Source organism: Lichenostomus cassidix, chromosome 1 (genome assembly GCF_008360975.1).
Source record: "Lichenostomus cassidix isolate B80296 chromosome 1, HeHo_3.0, whole genome shotgun sequence".
Taxonomy (NCBI): Eukaryota; Metazoa; Chordata; class Aves; order Passeriformes; family Meliphagidae; genus Lichenostomus; species Lichenostomus cassidix.
Window position 1 is genome coordinate 71,008,902 of NC_139479.1, and position 21,978 is coordinate 71,030,879.

The 21,978-nt window shown below is 42.5% G+C and overlaps 2 protein-coding genes and 1 long non-coding RNA gene across 6 annotated transcripts in view; 2 read left to right on the forward strand and 1 right to left on the reverse strand.

Moving 5' to 3' along the window:
- MICU2 (mitochondrial calcium uptake 2) overlaps positions 1 to 14,142 on the forward strand; it is a 141,152-nt gene extending 127,010 nt beyond the window's left edge. Inside the window, exons 9-12 of the mRNA XM_085063005.1 lie at positions 6,606 to 6,777; positions 7,060 to 7,168; positions 10,572 to 10,729; positions 11,017 to 14,142. Coding sequence (XP_084919131.1) covers positions 6,606 to 6,777; positions 7,060 to 7,168; positions 10,572 to 10,729; positions 11,017 to 11,121 — 544 coding nt within the window. The 3' untranslated portion in view covers positions 11,122 to 14,142. The remainder of the gene's footprint in view (positions 1 to 6,605; positions 6,778 to 7,059; positions 7,169 to 10,571; positions 10,730 to 11,016) is intronic.
- On the reverse strand, positions 11,221 to 20,593 carry LOC146444875 (uncharacterized). The gene is made up of 2 exons (XR_014852743.1): positions 19,038 to 20,593; positions 11,221 to 18,972 (listed from the first exon to the last, which is right to left on the reverse strand). It is a non-coding gene; the product is annotated as an uncharacterized LOC146444875 (long non-coding RNA).
- Positions 20,562 to 21,978, forward strand: part of ZDHHC20 (zDHHC palmitoyltransferase 20) — a 47,138-nt gene continuing 45,721 nt past the window's right edge. For all 4 annotated transcript variants that reach the window (XM_085063017.1, XM_085063026.1, XM_085063044.1 and 1 more), the window contains exon 1: positions 20,562 to 20,775. In XM_085063017.1, coding sequence (XP_084919143.1) covers positions 20,658 to 20,775 — 118 coding nt within the window. In that variant the 5' untranslated portion in view covers positions 20,562 to 20,657. The remainder of the gene's footprint in view (positions 20,776 to 21,978) is intronic.

Here is a 21,978-nt window from a genome sequence, read left to right on the forward strand (position 1 = left end):
TTCTGGGTTCCTATTGTTCAGAGAAAATGTGATTTCTATCTGATGGCCTCTCATAACACTTTACCTTATGCGGGAAGCTATTGTTGGCTGTTTGATCAAAGTGCCACACTGTTTTTACAGGAGATGACTGATGAGCTGTACAGACATAGATCATTGTCAAAAGCAGAAAATAATGATGGTAAATGCTTTTATCATTTTCCAAGTTCTTGCCTAGAAAGCTTTTCCATTGATCAGTGTAGTACCTAGTAGAAAGTAAAGGTGATTAAGTTTGATTAGGACACACTAAAACTTGTCACATTAGTTAAATACACAGATATTACTGCGCTGCAGTGCTTAAAACAAAAAAAAAAAAAAGGCAAACCATCCAAAAGGGAAAAAAAATCCCCCCACAAAAAAAAGATCCACCCCCTCCCAAAAAACAGGAATGCTTTCATTGTGACATTTCAGTGTGCTTACATGGGAATTCTGAAAGCTGAGACTACTGTTCTCATCTCATTACTTTACATATATTTTCTTCATGCTCCCTCTTTTCAGTTTTTCTGGCATTAAAAAATCCTTTTGTAAGCGTGCAACCATCTGCATCTACATGTACACTAGCATTGTCCAGCCCTTTTAGCCCACAGTCCAAACATTTTTAAAATGTCTGACAGTCACAGTCAATATACCAGGGCAATTAATTTGGCCTGTCCTTTCTTTGCATTCAGATGGCACAACGAAGATGGAAACTGTCTACATCTCTTGGGGCAATGAGATGTAAACCTGTTCTTGTGTTGCCCTTCCTACTGCCCTCAGCACAGGAGGCACACTGAGTGTAGGGAGGGAAAATGGTTAGGCATCTGTCTCCAGCTGGTGCTTGCTTCTTGGGAAATCACAGCTATTGATGCACACAGATGATCCTCAGGCAGTGTTTTCATCAAATGTAAAGGTAATTTCAGAAATCTTCAGGCTCTTTAAGGTAGAGCCTTACATACATGTTCATCTCCAGACTGCTAGGTGAGTTCTTGTTAGTTGTATTGTCCTTAACATAAGGACAATGTAGTAATTATTAATAAGAATACAATTTCAAAAGACAGGGAGGTTGTTTCCCTGGCAAATGTTAGGAAATTTAAATTTCTGGAGTAAAATTATTCTGGAGTATGTTTATGTATATCACTGCTATAGGTGTGGCCTCTTAGTCAAATGCAGGTGGAACGGTATTCTCCTGTAACATTTTAAGAAAATATAAAAGACTATGCAGGAAGGGTAGATTTAATACAGGAAGCTGTAATCAGGTGAGACTTTCTTCTCAGAAGATCTGAACAAGTTTCTGTTTCAGATGACCACCGCTCAGTTTTATGCCTCAAGAATAATGTCATCTTCTAATACTAGGTCCTGTCTTAAAGAATATGCCCAGAATTCAAGGCTTTTTTATTCTTTTGGATGGGTTTCTCCTGGTTTTTAATACAGAAATAATTTTTGGTCCTTTTCTTCCAAAAATAAATTTAACTTGTGCTTTAATTTCCAGCTATGTCGTATGTACTATCGTTTATTCTGAGTAGAAAACTATTTCATTTTCTCGGTATAGGAAATATTTCTTTCTGACAGACACTGGGGGGCTTTTTTCCCTGAAAAAAGTCCCTTACTGATCTTGTTTAAGTATGTCTAATCCTGAATAAAAGAGGAGACAGTATTTCACTCCCTAAACAGTTTATGACTGCTGTGATTTTTTTCTGTAATCTGTCCCCAAGCAAGCTTAAATCTCTCACAGTCTCCTTGAAGGGAAAAAAAAAGTGCAGGGGATATGGAAAGGATATTCAAAAAACTCTCTGATTGTTGTATTTTTTCCTGGGATGTCTTACAAAAAAAGTACTTCCCAGCAATTGTTTGATTGCCCATTAAACAATGGGCATCTTTTAATTGTATGAGGAAAATTAATGTTTCAAATCCAGTTTATGGAATTTCCTTACCTGATTTCTTGCTTCCAAACTTTTCATCTGTTAGGCGAATTTTGTACCAAAAATATTCTTTAATTATGGTTCTGTTTTTATTTCTTCTTTAGATTGAAGGTCACAAACTGTATAAACATACACAAATCATGCCCTTTCCCTACCTATCCTGTTTCTTTCCTTCAGTATTTTGAATTCCTTGATGCATTTTATTTGAAAACTTTCATTTAAGAAGCCAGAATGATCCAGGCTGGACCCCACTGCTAGTGCTGATATTTTGGGGGGACTGTGCTGTGTGTGTCCCACTGCATGGAGGCAGGATCTCTCTCAGGTAACATCATCAGCCAGCAAGCAGTGCTTTTCCTGTGATGACAGCTTGTACATTTTCAGTGATTCTCATCTGGGGATTTGGAATTGCTTTGCATAAATAGAGTATGATTGCCTCCTTACTTGTCTCTGTTCCTACACTTTTATCTATGTGTGTGCATAGAGAGAGAGCCCTAATACCATAGAGATTACATCAAGTACAGCCAAGATCCAGCAGTGAGGAAGTGGAGAATAGCAACAAAATCTAGCTTCATTATATTCCTGTCATAATTCAGTCTGAATATTTCCCAAATAAAGAGACTGAGAAAAATATTTTTCTTCTTTCCTGTAAGCTTAGCAAAAGAATAGCTTGGTTAGTTTCTACAGAACTCTTAAAAACGAAAGTGAGTTGTTTGGTTTGGAAATGCTAAGGGTAGTAAATCAAAGAGGATTTTGCCTGTAACTCTGAAAATGTTGAGATTGATTATCTGTCGTAATGCTTGCAAACGTGAATTTACAAGCATAGATCTAAATATTCTCTAAAGGTTAATGGTCAAGCCTTTATTAGATTTTCTATATTCTGTTTTGAAAGTCAGATCACAAAAAGGCAACTCACAGCTGGTTTGCCACAGTCTTTTGGTGCAGAGAGCATTATCAATTCTTCAAAATTATTTCAGTGTCTGAAGAGGAGCCAAAGCATGGTACACCCATGCTGGGGTGGTATATCCACCACTGTCTTTGTTGTTAGATTTCCTCCCTGTAAATCAGTGTGACAGGAACTGGTCAGTTCTGTATTAAGAGTGTTAAAGCTCTGCACAGACAGTTCAGGTCAAGAGGTGGGAAAAAAACTTTCCCTAACATTTCCCTTAGTGTTTCAATCTACTACTTTGTGTGCCATAAAGAATACAATGCTAGCACTTCTCCACTTGGAGGGGGGATAGCTGCATTCCTGAGGTCTCCCCTCTTTTATTACATTTTCACTTCTGTTTGTGGTGGATTAACACTATTAAAGCTGAGTTGCCAAAAAGCCTTGAGATACTCCCTCTTTTCTATGGTAGAGCACATTACAAACTGAGGTATAAATCCTGATAAGGTTTCTGGATGCTGTTGTAACATGATAACAAATTTGGCCATTGGCCTTCAACGTGGGTGTTTTAGAGAGTGTGGATAAAGTGGGCTGTCTTAAAGAAAGTGCTCTCTGTTCCTAACCTTTTCTCCGTCTTACAAATTTATGGTTTACTTCTCCTTTTTGTTACTTGGAAACTTGGAGCTTTCTTTTATTTTCAACCTACTATAGCATCAGAGTATTCCCAGTGTAATTATTTTTTGATTGTCAAGCACGTCTACAATCAGAATCCTGTTCCTGTACTTGAATTCTGACTCCCTACAAAGTCCCCAGCCAAGATCCCACTGACTTTGGGAGAACAGGAATTTTATTCCTGTGCCTGTTTTTCCTAATATCTAGATACATTTTGAGGACTTTACAGCTGAAACTCATTGCACTGTGATCCAGAAGATACAAAAGCAAGTATCCCTAGTGGTGTCTTGACATTTATGTATCAAGTTTTACTTCCTAACCAGAAAGTTATTTTTAATAACTTTTAATAACTTTCACTTAAAAAAAAACCTCATTAGGATTTTTAACTCTCACATCTGGGAATAAGAGTGACCTAGAATGCTGATGCGATGATTCATAGTATTTTAATTTTTGTAATATGGGAAACTATCACATAAATTTTAAATTGTACTTTTCAGCTACTGCTCCAAGTAGCATTTGATACAGCAGCAAATCTTCCCACTCTGGCTTGCCAGGAGCAAGCCTACAAGTTGAAATGAACTTCAATTAGGAGAGGGTGCAGAAGCAAGAACACACTGAAAATGCCACAGTCAAACCCTTCACTGTCTGCTCTGGCTTTGCTGCCCCTTTCAGCAGGCTGATGTGTGCAGCTTGTGGTTTCCTTCCTCATCATGTGGAAATTATTGATCTTTCAGCTTTCCTGCTTTTATTGGATGTGGCAAGAGGGCAGGACACCGAGGCTTTTCTGCTTAAGGAAATGCAATATTCAGAAAAGGTGGAAGAATGTTTCTATGTCATTGCCTGTGGTTAGCAACCAGTAAAGCAAATGACTGAGAGCTTGCTCTGCAAGATAAATAGCTCAAGACTCAAGACCTTAAGTCTGTTGCAGTATATATCGCATCTTTCATAGATAAAAATCCAAGAAAATAAAACACGTTGTCTCGTTTCCCTGCATCCAAGTTTCAGGCATATTTCTGTAAGTGACCTGAATTTCAGCAGCTTCTCCTTCTTCAGACCAGATATTACATGAGTTGGAAACTACAGTCAAAGATATTGTTCTGCACAGTCTTGGCTATGACTTCCAGCCAAGTGCAAACCACACATCCCATCCTTGCCACCATCTACTCTTTGCCTCAAAAGGCAGCCAAGTGTCCCTAGTCAGTCTCTGCTGGGCTGCCTCCATGCCTGGTCTACTTGCCAGTCCATGCTGTTCTCTCCCTCTGCACCTTGACCTCCCTTCCCAAGACCTGGGGAGCCTCTTGGGTGCTGTGGGGGCAGCAGGGCTGCCTGTGCCAGCCCATGGAGCTAGTGTCCCTGGCACAAGCTGGCTGCTGCTGGCCAGAGGCAGTGGTCTCCTCATGAGTTACAAGGACAGGAGCTTGGCCTGAAAACAAGAGTGGTTTGCAAGCTGTGCAAAAAGTAGCTCTCACTGCTCTGCAAGACAAGGGGCTGCCCAGTCACACTGTTTGCACCAACTGGTCCTTTGGTGTTTCATCCACTTTTGAGAGGAGACTCAGGGGAGCTGAAAGTGTGTCAGGTCATAAGGTCAGCTGTGGAGGTATACTTTAGTGTTTGGCTATACTGTGGAATCCCCTTTACTAGACCAGAAAAACATACATATAAAATGTGATAGCATATTGTACCCTTCCTCAGTATTAACCTAATTCAGCTCTAGCCTCAAACTTAAATTCACCCCCACTATTAGGCTTTCATTTACCTGCATGTCCTGAGCTGTGAAGTGTTTGTTGGCCCTTTATTTGCATGTGCAGCTCTACCTGTTACAGGAAAAAATACAAGAGAGAGCTTATGCTGCAACAGCAGTCTTCAGCTAAGCCCTTATAGACTTCACAGAGCTTTGAGCTAATTGTCCAAGTGATCTCATTAAAGAGCTAAAGATAGCTGTGTGGACTCAAATGCCATAATTTCAAGGGAAAGAACTCAAACCCAGTGAGGCCATGCAAGCACTGATGAGCAAATGAGCCTCTGCTTATATTGGCTATAGAGACCCTTAGCTGTCCTCTTCTCCAACTAATTGCTTTGTCCCAGTATGGGCGTATTTCATTCCCTCCTGTCAATAATTTCTGCAACTCAATAAAGCAGGGTTCTTTCAAAATACTGAAGGGATTCTGGCAAGCACCACTGGTTTTAGCCTTTATTTAAAAATCATTACTTGTTTTTGGATTGCCCCATTTCTGAACTGGAAAATATCAAATGGATCACAAGTATTGTCTGTGTTAACTTTTTCAAAATTAATATTTTGAAATATTAATGGGGAAACTGAAAGCTGCAATTCACCTTACAGTTCCGGCTTTTAGCTGCAGGTTCTTACTTGCTTCTTGTAATACTTTTTTCTTTCCTTCCCAAAAGAATGAGTGTCTCCTAAAAACCTTTATGTTGACTCTTTTCCTTTTTCAGACAGCTCTCTTCTTTCCAAAGGCTCAAAGCCTTTCCAAACCCCTGCAATGTCATTTTCTGTGCTCTTCTGAACTCTATACAAGTCAATTGTAATCCTCTCTAATCCATCCTCTAGTGAGCACAGAACTGATTTGCCAAACCTCTGTGTAGTTATAATCTTTGAGACTTTCAGTCATCTTCTCCTACAGCAACGATTTCACGTTTCCTCTTTCACCTTTATTATGATTATTATGGCCTCATCTTTCCAGGCACTTTCCAATCTTGTCATTCCTCTCTTATTAATACGAAACCTCATAAATCACGTGTGAAGCCCACAGTTACCGTGTCCTTTTTCATGCATTCATTATGCTGCTGTGCCTTACCGATTCTTTCATCTCCTTATCTGCGCATTTTTAAACTCCAGTAGCACCGACATGGCCAAATGTGTCCCCAAGTTCTGCTGGCAGCAGCCGCTTGTGCGGGCCGAGAGCTCATCCTGCTGGTGTCCTTGTGGAAATGCAGCCCTGCGAACATCTGCGAGCGCCGGGAAAGTTAAACCAGTGTTAATTTTAACAACAGTCTCGAAAGTGTCTGTGGCTCAGAGCTGCACTTAGTAGCTAAGGTAATAGTAGTGATACAGGGATGGAAGTATCAACTGTTGGATAATATGTGTTTACTCTTAGATTCATGGAAAATCTGCAAACAGAAGTCCAAGAAATGGAATTCATAAAGTTTTCAAAGGGTTTGAGCGTCATGAGAAAAGAAGACTTTGTGGCCTGGTTGCTGTACTTCACTGATGAGGAAAACAATGAAATTTACTGGCAGAATGTGAAAGACAGAATCGAAACAGGAGAGGTTGGTACCCAAAGTATGCTTTGTTTTGCTTCCTCCTTTGTATGCACAGATTTTCATTTGAAGGTTGTTATCTACTAAGGTAACCAGTTTCCTAATGAATTATTGCAGCCCTTGAATTTTATACAAATAAGAACAATGATAATTTGCCAACTGAGAAATACAAATAGCAACGAGTAGGCAATCACATCTAAACACTAAGTCCCACCAGATTTAATGACATAGAATAACTGGGATTTGAATGTATTCTTCATTACGTATCATCTGAATTTTGTGATACTTTAGAACATCAGTTTGGAAGAATTCAAGACTTTTTGCAAGTTTACAAATAACCTGGAAGACTTTTCTATTGCCATGAAGATGTTTACTGTAGCCAATCGTCCTGTTAAGCGGGGTAAGTGCTATACACCTTTCATATGGGTTTTTTTAAAGGAAAGAAATTCATTTTTATTATGGAATTAATTTAAATGAGTTATCCCAAAGTACCACAGTGAAGTCCAAAAATATTATACTGCTCTGTATTTGGACTTCATTCTATTTCATTAAAAATAATAATATAAAGTTTCCAAAATGTCTTCATTTTTAAGTTCTAATGTGCTGTCATATATGGATTAATCACAATCACAGCAGACTAAAGCATAATCATAAAATGGTTTGGGTTGGAAGGGACCTTTAAAGGTCATTTTCCCAAATCCTCTGCTACAGGCAGGGAAATCTGTCACTGGATCAGGTTGCTCAAATACCCACCCAGCCACACCTTGAACACTTTCAATGATGGGACATCCACAACTTTGTGCAGTTTCTTTCTTATGTCCAGTCTAAATCTACCTTTTTTCAGTTTGAAAGCATTTTGCCTTGTCCTGTCACTACAGGCCTTAGTAAAAACTCTCTCTCTTTCTTATAAGCCCCCTTGGTATAGTGAAAGTCCACAATAAGGTCTGCCCTGAGGTATCTCTTCTCCAGGCTGAGCAACCTCAGCTCTCTTGGCTTGTCTTCACTGAAGAGGTGTGTGGCTAGCACAGGCCTTTCCCATGAGAACTTCTTCTGTTTTTTATAAACAAAGATAAAGTTTGGATGTTGTTAAAACAGTGTCTCGAGATTTGGACAGTTCAGGCCTGGCCAATCAGGCCTAGGGGGAGGTTTCTGGCTGACCAATCTGGGTGACCTCTGAAAAGTCTATATAAGCTGAAATCAAAATAATAAAGCTCTCTTTTCTATGCCACGCTGAGAATCCGGGGATTTCTTCTCTGCTAGCAGCTCAACAGCAACAGAGGTGCTCTACCCCTGTGATAATTTCTGTGTCCCTCCTCTGGACTCACTCCATGTCCTCCCTGTGCTGCAGACCCCAGATCTGGATGCAGCACTGCAGGTGGGGTCTCACCAGAGCAGAGCAGAGGGGCAGAATCTCCTCTCATCCTGCTGCCCATGCTGCTTTGGATGCAGCCCAGGATGCGGTTGGCTTTCTGGGATGTGAGTGCACATAGGTGGGTCCTGTCCAGTTTTTCATCCATCAATATCCGCAGGTTCTTCTCCACAGGGCTCTCAGTCCAAGTTAATTCTAGAGGAGGAAAGATTTACTGAAACAATACATGCTGTAGTTACAGTTTGTAATAACAAAGTCTTTCCCTTATAGCAAAACTAGTTTCCTGAGGAAACTGAACAGTAGAAATCTCTTATTTTGCCTATCTTGCTTTCTCCATGTGTTTATGTAGTGTTATGAAATTATGTTTATCAGAAAGAAAAAATGTAGTAAAGTGGGGTTTAAAATAAAGATTTGGAGGAGGGGAGTTGCTTCCTTCCCATATAGGAGAAACAGGAGCAATGCAACGTAAGTTTCATGGACATACAAATGCTTTTTATTCCAATTCTGAGGTTGTTACTTAGTTGTTATACTTGAAGGACAACTCTCATAAGTTATTACAAAATAGCAACATAAAAAGTTCCTAAGGAAATCTGATGAGGTATTCCCATTCATTGAAATTAGTATTTCATGGGCTCATGTGAAAAAATGTGAGACATGAGAAGATGGAAAGAGAAATACATATTCTTGAAAGCAAAATGTTTGGTTGGGATTTGAACCAAAGAAAACTGGGAGTTGTACAATTTGTGATTTTCATTACTACTCTGTTTATACACTGAACTCCACTGTGATCGAAAGCAGTCAGCTGCTGAAGTAACTCACGGATGTTACATGTCTACATGTCTAATCCTCACCTGAATCTGGCTGAGTTCTTTGTCTTGCTGTTTGCATGTGTGTACATGTGTGTATTCACACACATATGAACATTTATCTAAAAGTAAGACACTCTTTTAGTCCTTTCTGTTATTCTAGAGTTTTTTTACTCCTGAGTTCGCAACTCATCTTTTCTCTCTGATAAGGTGGCCCTTCTTGATTAGAAGATTGTTATGCTCCACTGTTGAAGATCTTTCTCCTTTTTTTATGTTATTTTCAAAAAAACTACAGTGCCATGTCTAGATTTAAATTCAGCTTCAAGATATGAAGCAGTTAAGATCTTTTCAAAGACAAAATTAAGACTACTATAAGCATCCCATATTTTATGTCTTTTTTAAATTGTGGTATATCCTTTTACAGAAGGATTTTCAGCTTAATTTTATTTGAACCAACTGTGTAATAATCAACTACATCCATACAGGAATTCTTGAAAGATACAAAGATCAGAGCTAAGTCAGGAATGCTATTCCCTCTAGAAAGCTTCAGAACTAATCATATTTATAGCACTATTTATAAACAGCATTTGTTTATGAACGCAGAGCCATGTTAATATTGTGTTTATTACTTCATTGGACAACTTGCTGTAATAATCTACAATACTGCTATACTTCAATAACCCCCAGATCCTTTCTGAAATTTACACTTTCATGATGCCTTCAAAAATGCATCCAATTCATGTGTTGCAATTGTGCTTGCTAAAATAAACAATAATCCTTTCACTCTTGCAAGCTGCTGTTTTGTGGCAACCCCATATACTTCCTCATCTGTTTTGTGGCAACCCCATATACTTCCTCATCCTCATCTTCCCCATCATACTTCCTTGAGTCACAACTCCAAATTGTGTGCACCACAAGACCAGAAGTTGGGATAATAGGTATTTCTGCAGTGCACATGGTGGTGTAAAGAGAGAAGAAAAAAAAAGCTGAAGATGAAAGTACATCTCCAGAGATGTATGGCAACTTTTTCTGCCACAAATCCTCATTAACTCTTCAACATCATTTAAGAGGAGGTAGCCAGCTTCTCTGAAAACCAGAACTACAGGTATATAAAGCCATGTGCTGTAAGCAGTGCATTGAACATTTGATGGTCTGTGTTTCTGTGGAGTTGCCGAGGAGATTGTTGGTTGAGGTGGAGCATATCATAACAGACTGCTCTCTGAGGAGTTTTCTTGCAGAATCAATTGTCATGAAACTGGTTTGAGATAAAATGATAAGGTTTTTTAATGAGAGCACAGTGAGGCAAATATTTACCATTCCTATGAACAGGTAACAGCCGGAAGTATGTCAATTTTCAGCTACTTCTAGCAAAAATTGTCACTCATGCAGTTGCTGGAGAAGGAGTGCATTGCAAAAGCTTATAATAAAATTAATAAAGGTAGTATTACAAAAGATGAAGCAAGCTCAAGAACACATGAACTGAGGTCTCCTAATAGTTTACACATCCCAAATTCTCCTGTTAGGATACTCATGAGACATTGTAAATTGGACAGAATCCTGCTATTAATGTGCTTTCCATTTTCTTTACAAGTTCAGTCACCTGTGATGTAATATTATGTCTTTATTAGCTGAGTTCAAGAGAGCAGTGAAGGTGGCAACAGGACAGGATCTGTCAGATAATGTTTTGGATACCATCTTCAAGATTTTTGATCTAGATGGAGATGACTGCCTCAGCCACAGCGAGTTTCTTGGCGTCCTGAGGAACCGAATGCATCGAGGTTTGAGGGTAACAAACTGACTTAATTGTCTGTAAATACCACAGATGATTGCTACAACTATCTTGTAAGTGCTTGTTGAAACACAAGTAGAGTTAATGAATAGAAAAATATTTATATTTTAAACTGGATAATCCTTACTGCATATGAATCTGGGAGGAGTGCTGCCACTAAGAACTTATTATTACACATGTGAACTACAGAAGCAGCAGCACAACATTATATATTGTATTTACACAGTCCGGGAATAGGAGTCTTTTTTGTGTATATGCTAAACACACTTTAACTTTATTAACAGGTACCGCAGCAGCAAGGCATTCAAGGTTTCTGGAAGTGTGTGAAAAAAGAAAGCATTAAAGGAGCCAAAGAAGTGTGGAAGCAAACTGGGAAAAGTCCTTTTTAAAGCACTCCATTGTTCTTTTGCTTAAGTGGTTTTTCTCTAGGGGAGTTTGTCTGTCCTGTTTACATGACAACTGAATCCAAAATACTCTTTTTTTAGCTATAGTTAAAGTTTAAGTAACCCAGACTCTAATGCAATGGTTTTATAATTGTTAATGTGCAATCAGTTTGGTTTACAGAACTGGTATTGCTTTTGACCTCCATACGGAAGTACTCTTGTTCTAGGAAATAGTGCTGTTTACTGCTCTGTGGAATCTGATCTTGCACTGTAGGATACAGGACACACAGGATTTAATAATGGCCCCAGGCAGGAACATCACACCAGTATCATCTCCTGTTGAAGGGGTGGACATCATCTCATTTAGCCAGTAATACAGCAGCTCTCCTTCTCCAACAAGGGCAGACGTCCACAAGGCAGAATCACTTGCACAACACATAACATCATGCATAACATCAAGTTATCCTAAACCAAGAAGGAAAAGTCACACCTTGTTATGGGGATCTGCTCATGTGCTGGTTCCTGGTGCTTGATTCCACCAGTTCCTGTGTGGATGTCTGGTTTGTCTGCCTTCATGGTGTTAATATTAAACTGGAAATACAAGACTGATAGGCTTGATGCAGGCTTTAAAAGTTGTTCATTGATCGATGAGTGTGCATTGAGTGTCTCAGACATCTTCCTTGTAGTATAAATGAGAAGAAAAAATCCTCATTCTGTTAAACACAGTGGTAGCTACAATGTGGCTCATGACTATTTTGCTTTAATTGTATTGCAGAAGATGAGTGTGTAACAAGTAGTTGTTTTATCTTACTAAAGGTTGTGACAGAGAAAGCTGAAGTATCTCAGGAATTCAAGGTTGTAAAAAGCAAGTGTTGAGGTAATTGTATGTCCAATAAAAAACCAAATACAAATGTTTATTACTCCAAATGCAAAGTTAGACCTAAGATCTTAAACACTAAAATGAGGCACAAATCAAGACTAACACTTAGCAATGCAGATGAACATTTTTTAGCAATAAGACAAGGTGCATGTCTGTGTACACAGGTGTGCATGTTACATGTTTTGTTTTTCTTACAATCCCAGGAGCCAATAGTCACAGGTCCAGATCACTCTTCCTGGTTGGCCATGATATATAGGAGACAGACTTATCTGTAAAGTTGTCAAGGTTCTTCCTCTTTCCCCCTCTCAGTTGTCTGACGTGTTTCGGCTGGGGTGAAAACTTTACCCTTCAAGTCAGGTTTGTGGTAACAGAGATAATAGACTTAAAGGGTGGACATGGGAAATGTCTCAAGAAAAATAATGAAGAAATCTCACCACTCAGTAAGGAAATGTCTGTCCCTTTTTTGCATGACACCAGCGATGTTGTTCTCAAAGCTGTAAATAAGCTCAACATGTGGTGCTTGATTGTCATTTCTTTGGGTTTTGTGAGAAGAGGGGAAATTTCCATGATAGTAAGACATCAGAGAAGCTGTCACTGGGAGCAGAAACAGGAGAGAAAGCACTGAGAAACCCCAAAGATCCCACCTGAGGAATACTGAGATTACTGAGAATGTGTCTGGTGTGTCAGTAGCTGTCAGGCAGGTTTGTGCTGAGGACAAGTCCTACTGCCTGAGCCTTAACACGTTGATCTCTCCTAGGGAACAGAGTGAGAGGCCAGCAAAGCAACTCTTCCCTCCATGGCCTCAGCTTGGAGCTTTAATCTAAATAGTGTTGAAGAGAAAATGCTTGTAGTCCTGTCATGGACATGCACCCAGAACAAGACCTTGCCTGTGGGGATGTCCTGAGACTGTCTGGAAGATCAGACACCAGTGACCATCAAGGATCCCTTTTCCCCCCAGGAAAGAGTCCGAATAAATGAAACTATGTGGAAACAATGCAAATCCAGTAAATGCCTCAGCCTCCTCTCGTCAGTCTGAACTCATGCAGTGCTCTGTGGGCAGCAGGATAGCAGGTGGCTGGTTTGCTTTGTGTGTTTGGAGATTGCTTGTTGCTTCTGGTGGTGGGAGCAAAGGTGGGGAGTGGGACTGGCACCACAGTACCACGGCCAGCTGCACATCACCATCACCAAATTATCCAAAAAATGACACTGTTGAAAACTTCCATGTCACACAAGTGTGTGTGTGTTCAGCCAAAGTGTGCCTTGTACCAGCTCTGGCTTTAATGCAAGGCTGCCTTTTATTTGTTGTTTAATATTTGGCAAATAATTTTTAGCTTGGAATGGAGATGATTCCCTAACATTTTATTCTGTGTGAAGTTAATAGGTTTATGATAGTTTTTGTTGCTTTTGTGGTTTCTTTTGTTTACTAATTGCTTCCTTCTTACAGGCTGTTTGGTTTTCTTTTGTAAAAATGGACTCATTTAGATTTAGTGTATCTAGAAGTTTAATTTCTCAGTGCTCATTTGTATTTGGGTTTGTGCAATCAGCAGTATCTGCTTTCAGGGATTTCAAGTTTTATTTTTTAGCAAAAGCTTTAGTGTGATGTTTAGAGGAAAAGCAAAGACATTTGCTTGGTTTTCATAGGAATTTTGTGTCTATAGTGAAAAAAAAAGAAATTGATCAAAAATTTGAATAGAGTTATGAATATTTTTCACAAAATAATCCTGAAAGTGCAGCCAGGAAGGAACTCCTTTAAAGGCCAGGGGTGACTTGTCCATCAGGCTTGAAGAACCAGACTCCATGCCTTTTTTGTAATTTATTGTTATTTGTCAACTAAAATGCTTTATTAAAAAGTCTTAAAATAATTTATCATTTTTAGTATCTTAGACTGAAAGAGCTGTTTATGTGTTTAGATAAACATTGGTTTTTAAAGAATTCATCATCGTTTCAGTGTTCAATGTTTTAGTTCATTTTAGTCACTGTATGGTATTTGCAGTCTGTCTGTCAGCATTACTCAACACAATTTAGTTTAAGGTTTATGCCAGCTGCCCATCTAAACCTATCAGTTATGACTTGTTTTAACATTAGGAACTCTCCCTCTGAACAGAAATACGTAGAAAAAGTTTAAAAATTTGATTTTTTAAATCTAACACATTGCATCTGAATGTTGTGTGGAATAAAGATGAACACATTGCACATTGCAGAAGACTCAAAAATTGATATAACATATATCAAAAATATACACAAAAACAAGTGCAGTCACTTACAACATATAACTTCTTTACAAAATTGTAGTTGCTATATGCCCCTAATAACACTTTTTACATTTCTTTGTCTTTATCTTAACTTTAAGATAATGTTTAAGAACCATTTATTCTTCATTTCCAAAGGAAGCAAAGGCAAAAATGTAGTGTGATATACTAGAAGTGACAGAAACTCATTGGATGTTTATAGAAATTATTTCTGATGTTTCAATTTGTACAAGCCTCTTTCTAAAAGCAAGTGTCCCTGTGGATTCAAACCCAGCTGGCAGGTTTTAAAAAAACAGACAGCAATGAGGGGTACATGTTCTGCATAGGAGACAAACAAGCCAGGCTGTGGATTGTGGTTCCATGGCACTTCACATGTCTAGTGCATAGAACAAAAAAAGGATCACTGCCCAACAAAGGGTGAGAATGGCAACAACTCTGTTGCTTAGAGGAAGTAGTATGACATTCAGGTATATTGACCATACTTTGACTAAAACATAGAAATGGATCAATAAACATACATCAAAGTTTAAAAATACAGTTTGCTTTCATGCTGGAGTTCTCACAGGAGAAGGCAAGCATGACTCATGCCTTCAGTTTTAGTGTTTCCTGTAAAACAATCACAGCTGGGTCAGGAAATTATTCCAATGCAGAGAAAAATCTTCAGTCATTCTAAACAGAAAATATGTGCTCAAATGATGTTGTGGTCATTATTAGTGACCCAACAACAGCTCCTGTAATGCATCTTATCACAAGGGAAGCATGAAGATGAATGTGGCAGACATAGACACACACTTCTGGTGCCCAGCCGGCTGCAGAAGTTCCTCTTACAGAATCTGAAGGTGTCACCCAAAGAGAAGCTGAAAGCCTTTTGCAGGACAGAAAAACTGAGAGACTTGAGCATGCATAGAATTAATCAGCAAACAAGTGTGTGTCTCTTCACTCGCCTGCTATTTGAATGTTTCTTGTTGGCTTTGTTGATTAAACAATTCCTAGTTTGTTCAATAATAAAAAAATCCTGCGACATATGTGGAGACAGATTTCTCATTAGGCTCGTATTGGCTTAGTTAATAATGTTTTCAGTTCATTTACTGCAGTGCCCTAGCACAGAGTTCTGCTGGCTGTCCTCAGCAGCCTGGCTGCTGCTCCTGCACTCCGGAATGCGCAGAGCCTGCTCAGCAGTGCACCCACCTGCATGGGCTTAGACACAATACCTCCTGCCCTGAAAAGCAAAAGGCCATGGTTTTCCTCACCTATGTGCCCAATGTGAGTTGAGATTGGATACTAGGGAAAAGTACTTGAAGGGTTGTCAAGCAGTGGAAGAGGCTGCCCAGGGAGGCAGTTGTGTCACCATCCCTGGAGGTGTTGAAAAGATGTGTAGATGTGGCACTCGAGGACATGGTTTAGTGGTGGTAGACATGGCAGTGCTGGGTTAATGGTTAGACTTGATGATCGTAGAGGTCTTTTTTAAATGATTCTATGATTCTCTTCTTCCTGTGGCAGAAGGTGGCCTGGCTTTGCAGGCTGACCAAGTGGTGGAGGGAACATGGAAGGCACCATGTGGAAGGATGGACACAATATGCAACTTGCAGACACTGATTATGACTGGGTTTATGTTGGCCGTTGCAGCTCACAGTTTTGGAAAGGGATATTCCATAGGTAATTGAGAGGAATGAGGCAGGGAATTTCTCCTGGGACTTCAGACGTGAGCTCACTGCTCTGAAACAGCCTTGGAGGGCCTGGCCTTTCTCCACTGATTGCAAAGTGAGAACAGAAAATGAGCCTCGCTGGACTATACCTGTACTTTGTGAATACCACCTTTCTTCCTTGTCCTTGAGGGCCTCTGGATACAAGTCCTTGGATTTGGCCTTTTTTTGTTAAATAGATCTGCTGTTTTATGAGAAGGGTGAAAACTTAGAGAAGGAGCTGGTTTAAAACTTAAGGATTTGGACCTAAAGGAAGTAGATTCTGGAATCACAACCATACAATGAGCAGTTTCCTGGAGAAAAGGTGTTCTACAGATGTGTTCTACCACAGTGCTATGCCTCAGGTCTGCTGCTTTAGAAGAAACTTGTCCATTTTTATGTTACCCCATGGAGCAACTGATAGCTCTGAATTGCCCCAAAGAAAACCAGTTGTTTTAATTTAAGACTTGCCAATAAAGTGTTTTAAAATTGTCCTCTTTTTTCAGGATACAGATTTTTTTTTTTAATTATGTGGCCTCTTACTGTGTTTCAATCTACTTTGAAATTGATACTACTGTAATGAGCAAACATTACTGAAAACATTGTGTACATCTCTTAAATAATGCACAGAAGGTAATTCCTAGAGCAATGGCAGACGAGTCACAGGGTAGATGATTACATTCACTATTGAAAAGAAAGGATATCAAAATGCAACACTTTGCCACTAGTCTTTAGAAAAGGAGACTAATTAAATGATAGGTCCTAAAGTTAAAAGAAGCGATGTTACTATGAGAAACAGAATGCTATTAGAATAAATGAAAAATTTAGGAAACATGAATATCCCTGAACAAAATTATGCTAGGTAAGCAAGGAAAAAATAATTATTACTAAAATTAGTGGTTTTTAAATGCTGTTTTACCAAAAACAGCTTCTTTGGGCTTCTTGTAGTTGGTGTGTACAAGATCATACAATCTGTACTGGAATGTAAAGAGCAAATACATAACACAGTCTCGGTTGGTTTTATGTGTATATCAGAAACAAAGCCTCCAAAAAATTTATTTGTTTCATATTACAGGGAATAAATGAGACAAATTATCATTTTTGCATTAGTCTCTGTCTAAGAGGTCAGGATGCTTCTGCCTGGGGATTGCATATTCCTGGAATTTAAGATGAGCTATTTTGAGAGGGAAAAAATACAGAAGCAAAATTGAGATGACATTGTAGATTATAAGGTTTAAATAGAAAAGAGAGAAATAATTCTAAGTAACTGGAGTGTATGCAGTGCCTTGCTCTAGAATCAACAAACATCTGGAAGACTGCAACAGACCCTGCGGCTGCAAAGGGAGATATTTCACTTCTCTTACACATTTTTTAATGTGGCTAAAGCAGGTGGGCAACCAAAAATGGAGGTGTAATGTGAAAATGGACAGGAGATGCCTTTTTTTTTCAAAATTTGACAGTCATGGGATTCAGTGAGAGTATGGTGAGCAGCTGTTCCCACAACATGGCATTCTGAGTTGCTCTTCAGCTTCCCAGAGTGTGCTCCAAATGTCATTCCTTGTCCCTCTCCACAAATGAGGCAGCAAAGTTTGCACAAGCTGCACTGCAGCCATTTGAAGCCAAACAGGTCCTCGGTGAATTCTAGCAGAGCTTCCTTCCATCCTGCTTGCCTCCTATTCAAGGAGCTGATTTATTCTCAAGAGTTCCTTGTAGAGACATCCCAGGTGGCTTTCAGAAGTGGAAGACGACAGTTCCTGCCAGCTGTGCCACGGGGCTTCTCGTGCAGCGAAACTCCTCAGTGGGGGGCACTACCTGGGGATAAATAGTCCCTCTCTGCCACCTCACAACCTTGGTGTTGTCCTTGTTTAATTCAGTTTCACTTCAGTTCCTGTCATTATGGAAACCTTGCATGGAAATATTGCTGAATAACAGCAGGTCAAAAAGCGTTTGTCCTGTCCTAGGTTTATGCTGCTGCCACTGGCTTTCCCTCCTACCCAAGACATCTGTCTGACCCAGAACTGAATACTGGCCATGTCACAGCTCCCAGCTTTGCCAGCATCAGACTCCATCCAAACCACACATGGTGGCTGTTTCTGCAGCTCAGTATGGACATGCTAGAAGGGGGGAATGTCAACATACACATGGCTCCACTGATGATACCCTGTGGGTGAAACAAGTCAGCATCAGCAAGCAAGACTGGGATAGGGAGCATCGTGTTCTATCCCCTCATGTCTTCCCTAGCATACTGAACTGTTTGTTAGCTGAGCCTATTTTTATTCATGTCTGTGCTCCTTACTTTTCATGTTGGGAATTGTGCTTATTGTGAAGGATCATGGGATTTTGTCAAGAGAGTTGGTGGAAGCACAGCCAAGAGGAGGGCCAGTGCACAGTAACAGCCAGCTACACACAGCACATTCTTGGTAAAAGTTGTTCATTACTTTGCTTCCCAGGTTCAGATACCTTCTCTTTGGATTCCAGGCTTGCGAGTACAGTGTCTCTTCACTGAATGCACAACTAAGAAACTAACACAGTAATTAAATTATTAAAAGCACATACAACTGTCAAACTAAGGTAAAATCAGTTACTTCTAAAAGCGTTAACAAATATTATTTTGACACCAAGCATTTAAATCCTTTCCTATTATCTTGAGGCTAAGTGTTAACAGATCTTGAGGTAAAGCACATGCCAGCAGCTGTGGCATGTTTTGACACCCTTAAGAATCATGGAATCATTAAGGTTGGAAAAGACCTCTAAGTTCATCAAGTCCAACTGCTAACCCAGCACTGCTGTCTTTGCCACACCACCATGGTTTAGGGGTAGTTATGGTGGTGCCGGGTTGAAAGTTGTTATGTTGAAGGTCTCTTTCAACCTCGATGATTCTGTGAATGGGCAAGGCCGTGGCAACTAACCCTATCCCTGCCAAGGCAATCTCACCTCACCAGCTCCAGGGGCTCACGGGGACTACAGGACACCAGCCCACCCCAGTCCTGTTGTGTCCAAGCCTTCTCCTTTCGGGGCATCCCTCTGAGCTGTCCCAGCCTCACCCCTCGCCCTATAGATGCTGTCCGTACCCTGTGGATGTAGTCTGTTCCCTGCGGACGCAGTCTGTACCCTGTGGATGGGATGCTGTCCGTACCCTGCCGATGAAGTCTGTACCCTGCGGATGGGATGCTGTCCGCACACTGCGGATGCAGTCTGTACCCTGTGGATGGGATGCTGTCCGTACCCTGCGGATGGGATGCTGTCCGCACGCTGCGGATGCAGTCTGTACCCTGCGGATGCTGTCCGTACCCTGCGGATGCTGTCCGTACCCTGCGGATGCTGTCCGTACCCTGCGGATGCAGCCTGTACCCTGTGGATGCCGCCCGTTGCCCTCGGCGGGAGCAGCCCCGGCTCAACCTCGGGCTGTCCCTCCCGCCGCCGCCAGGTGCCGCCGGAGCGCCGCGGGAGCCGCCCGGGGCCAGCGCGAGCACCGTGTGGCATGGCAGGGAGACGGGGATTTCTGTCATGGCACAGCCCGTTCCGACCCCGGGATCCCGCCGGCAGCGATGCCAGAGTAATGCCGAACATTTCGGGCGCTCCGGAGACCGAGCCCCGCACGGTGCCCGCCCGGGGTCGCGGTGTGCCCGCAGCCGTCAGGGGCTCACCGCCCTTCGGGTAACAGCCGATAAAACAAATAGCAGTAAGTTATTTCTAAATTCCCTTAGCGGCACCCAGCAGGCTGTTTGGGCGGTGTAAGTGCTCGGCGAGCAGGGTGGGCAGCAGCCCGGCAGCGCCCGGGGACGACTGCCCGGACCTGTCCCACCGCCTTCCCGCCGACACCGACCCGCTCGGCCAGCACCGCGGGAAAGAGCAAGGCTTGGAGGTTTAAGCCCAGTTTTTATGGCTGGAGGAGAATCCCGGCCCGAGACGGCCGCGGGCGGCTGGTCCCCGAGGAGCATGGCCTAGGATGGATGCACCGGGAAGAGTGTGGCCAGCAGGTCGAGGGAGGAGATGTTCCCCCTCTGCTCAGCCTCTCTGAGGCACACCTGGAGTGCTGTGCCCAGTTCTGGGCTCCTCAGCACAAGAGAGACAAGTTGCTATTGGAGAGGGTCCAGTGGAGGACCACCAGGATGATTAAGGATCTGGAGTATGTCTCTCATGAGGAGAGACTGCGGCAGCTGGGCCTGGTTAGTCTAGAGAAGAGAAGACTGAGTGGGGATCTCATCAATGCATATAAATATCTCCAAGGCGGGAGCCAAGGGGATGGTGCCAGGTGCTTTTCGGTGGTGCCCAATGACAGGACAAGAGGCAGAGGCCATCAACTAAAGCACAGGAAGAAGCCTTAACACGAGGAAGACCTTCTTTCCTTGGAGGGTGGTGGAGCACTGGAACAGGCTGCGCAGGGGGCTGTGGAGTCTCCCTCTCTGGAGACACTCCAAACCCACCCGGAGCGTTCCTGTGTCACCTGCTCTAGACGACCCTGTCCTGGCAAGGAGGGGTTGGACCGGATGATCTCCGGAGGCGCTTCCCAGCCCTGACCATTCCGTGAGCCGGCGAGGCGTTCCGGCGCCCCGATTAGGAGGCGGTGGCGAGCGCTGGGGCCTCCCCCGTCCCGCCCCCGTCCCGCCCACTGCGGCCCGCCCAGGCCCGCCCAGGCCCGCCCGGGGCCGGCTCCGCAGCGGCGGCCGGAGCTGCAGCCGCCGCCCGCCCGTCGCAGCGCCGGCGCTGCCGCGGTGCCCGGCAGGGAAGATGGCGCCGTCCCACGTCCTCAAGTGCTGCCAGAAGGTGCTGGCCTGGGTGCCCGTGGCTTTCATCGCCCTGGTCGTGGCCTGGTCCTACTACGCCTACGTGGTGGAGCTGTGTGTGTGTGAGTGCACCGGGAGGGTGGCTGGCGCCGGGAGCTGCCGGCAGGGCGGGCAGGACCCTCCGGCGGCCCTCCTCCCCTGCGCCCCGGCGGGCTCGCTGCTCCCTGCGCCGCCCCAGGCTCTCGCTCGGGCGGCGGGAGCAGATCCTGCCTCGGGCGCTCCCTCCCTCCCTGGCTCCCTTCGCGCCGGGTTTACCTGTTGTCCTGCCGCGCCTCATGGCGGCTGTCCCGGCCCGGGCTGCTGTGGGGAATGGGGAAGGGGTTGGGGCGAGAGGAGCAGGCCCGGGCTGGGGCTCCGGGGTGCTTCGTCTGGGGACAGGGACTTCTCGAGGGCACAGCCCCTCGTGTCTTCCCGCGACGAGTTTCCCCTCTAATTTACTGCTGTTCATCCGTCTGATGTATCAAATAACTCCTTTCGGGTCCCCTCCCTCCTTTTAATTAAGAAGCCCGGTGCCATTGAAGCATTATGAGGCTGGAAACATCCAACTTAAGCGGGCTGGGGAAAGGATTTAGGGCTTACGGGGTTTTGTCAGGCCGTGTTTGCCAGGCTCTGTGGACGAGGGCTTGTCTTTATATAAATCTGACTTGCAGCCGATGTCAGTCAGGGGGATATTTGCCCTTTATTGTCTTCAGGAGGATGTTGGCTTTCTCTGGGCAGGGGGGAACCGTGATGTGCAGTGTTCATCAGACTTGCTGAAACTTGGAAGGAGCGTAGGAAAACTAAGGAACGGCTTACTGAGCGTTTGGCGTGCTTAAGGAAGGAAGCTGAAATGAAGAAGAATCTCAGAAGTACAAAGAGCTATTTTAAGCTACATATAGGTCTGCCTAGTATCTGTGGGTCCTAGTACTAGTTATTTGTGTAAACTGCATGCTTTAATGTCCCTAGCTAGAAAAAAAAAAAAGGATGGGAATGTACTTTATATCAGGGTAAACTGGTAAAGACAGCCTTCCATTAGAAATAATCAGATTTTTTCTGCAATGACTTAGTATTTTGGATAACTCTTCTGTATGCTGATGTTATTGCACAGCCTTTTGTATTTAGAGGAACCGGACTGGAACATGAACCACTGGCAAAAATGTTATTTGAACTTTAAATAGTAGAGGACAGCTGTAAAATAATGCTTGTTGAGGTACTGTGTGAAATGTTGACATGAGACAGTTGCAAACATGTCAGTGTATCCAAACGTGCCAAGTTACTATTGTTCA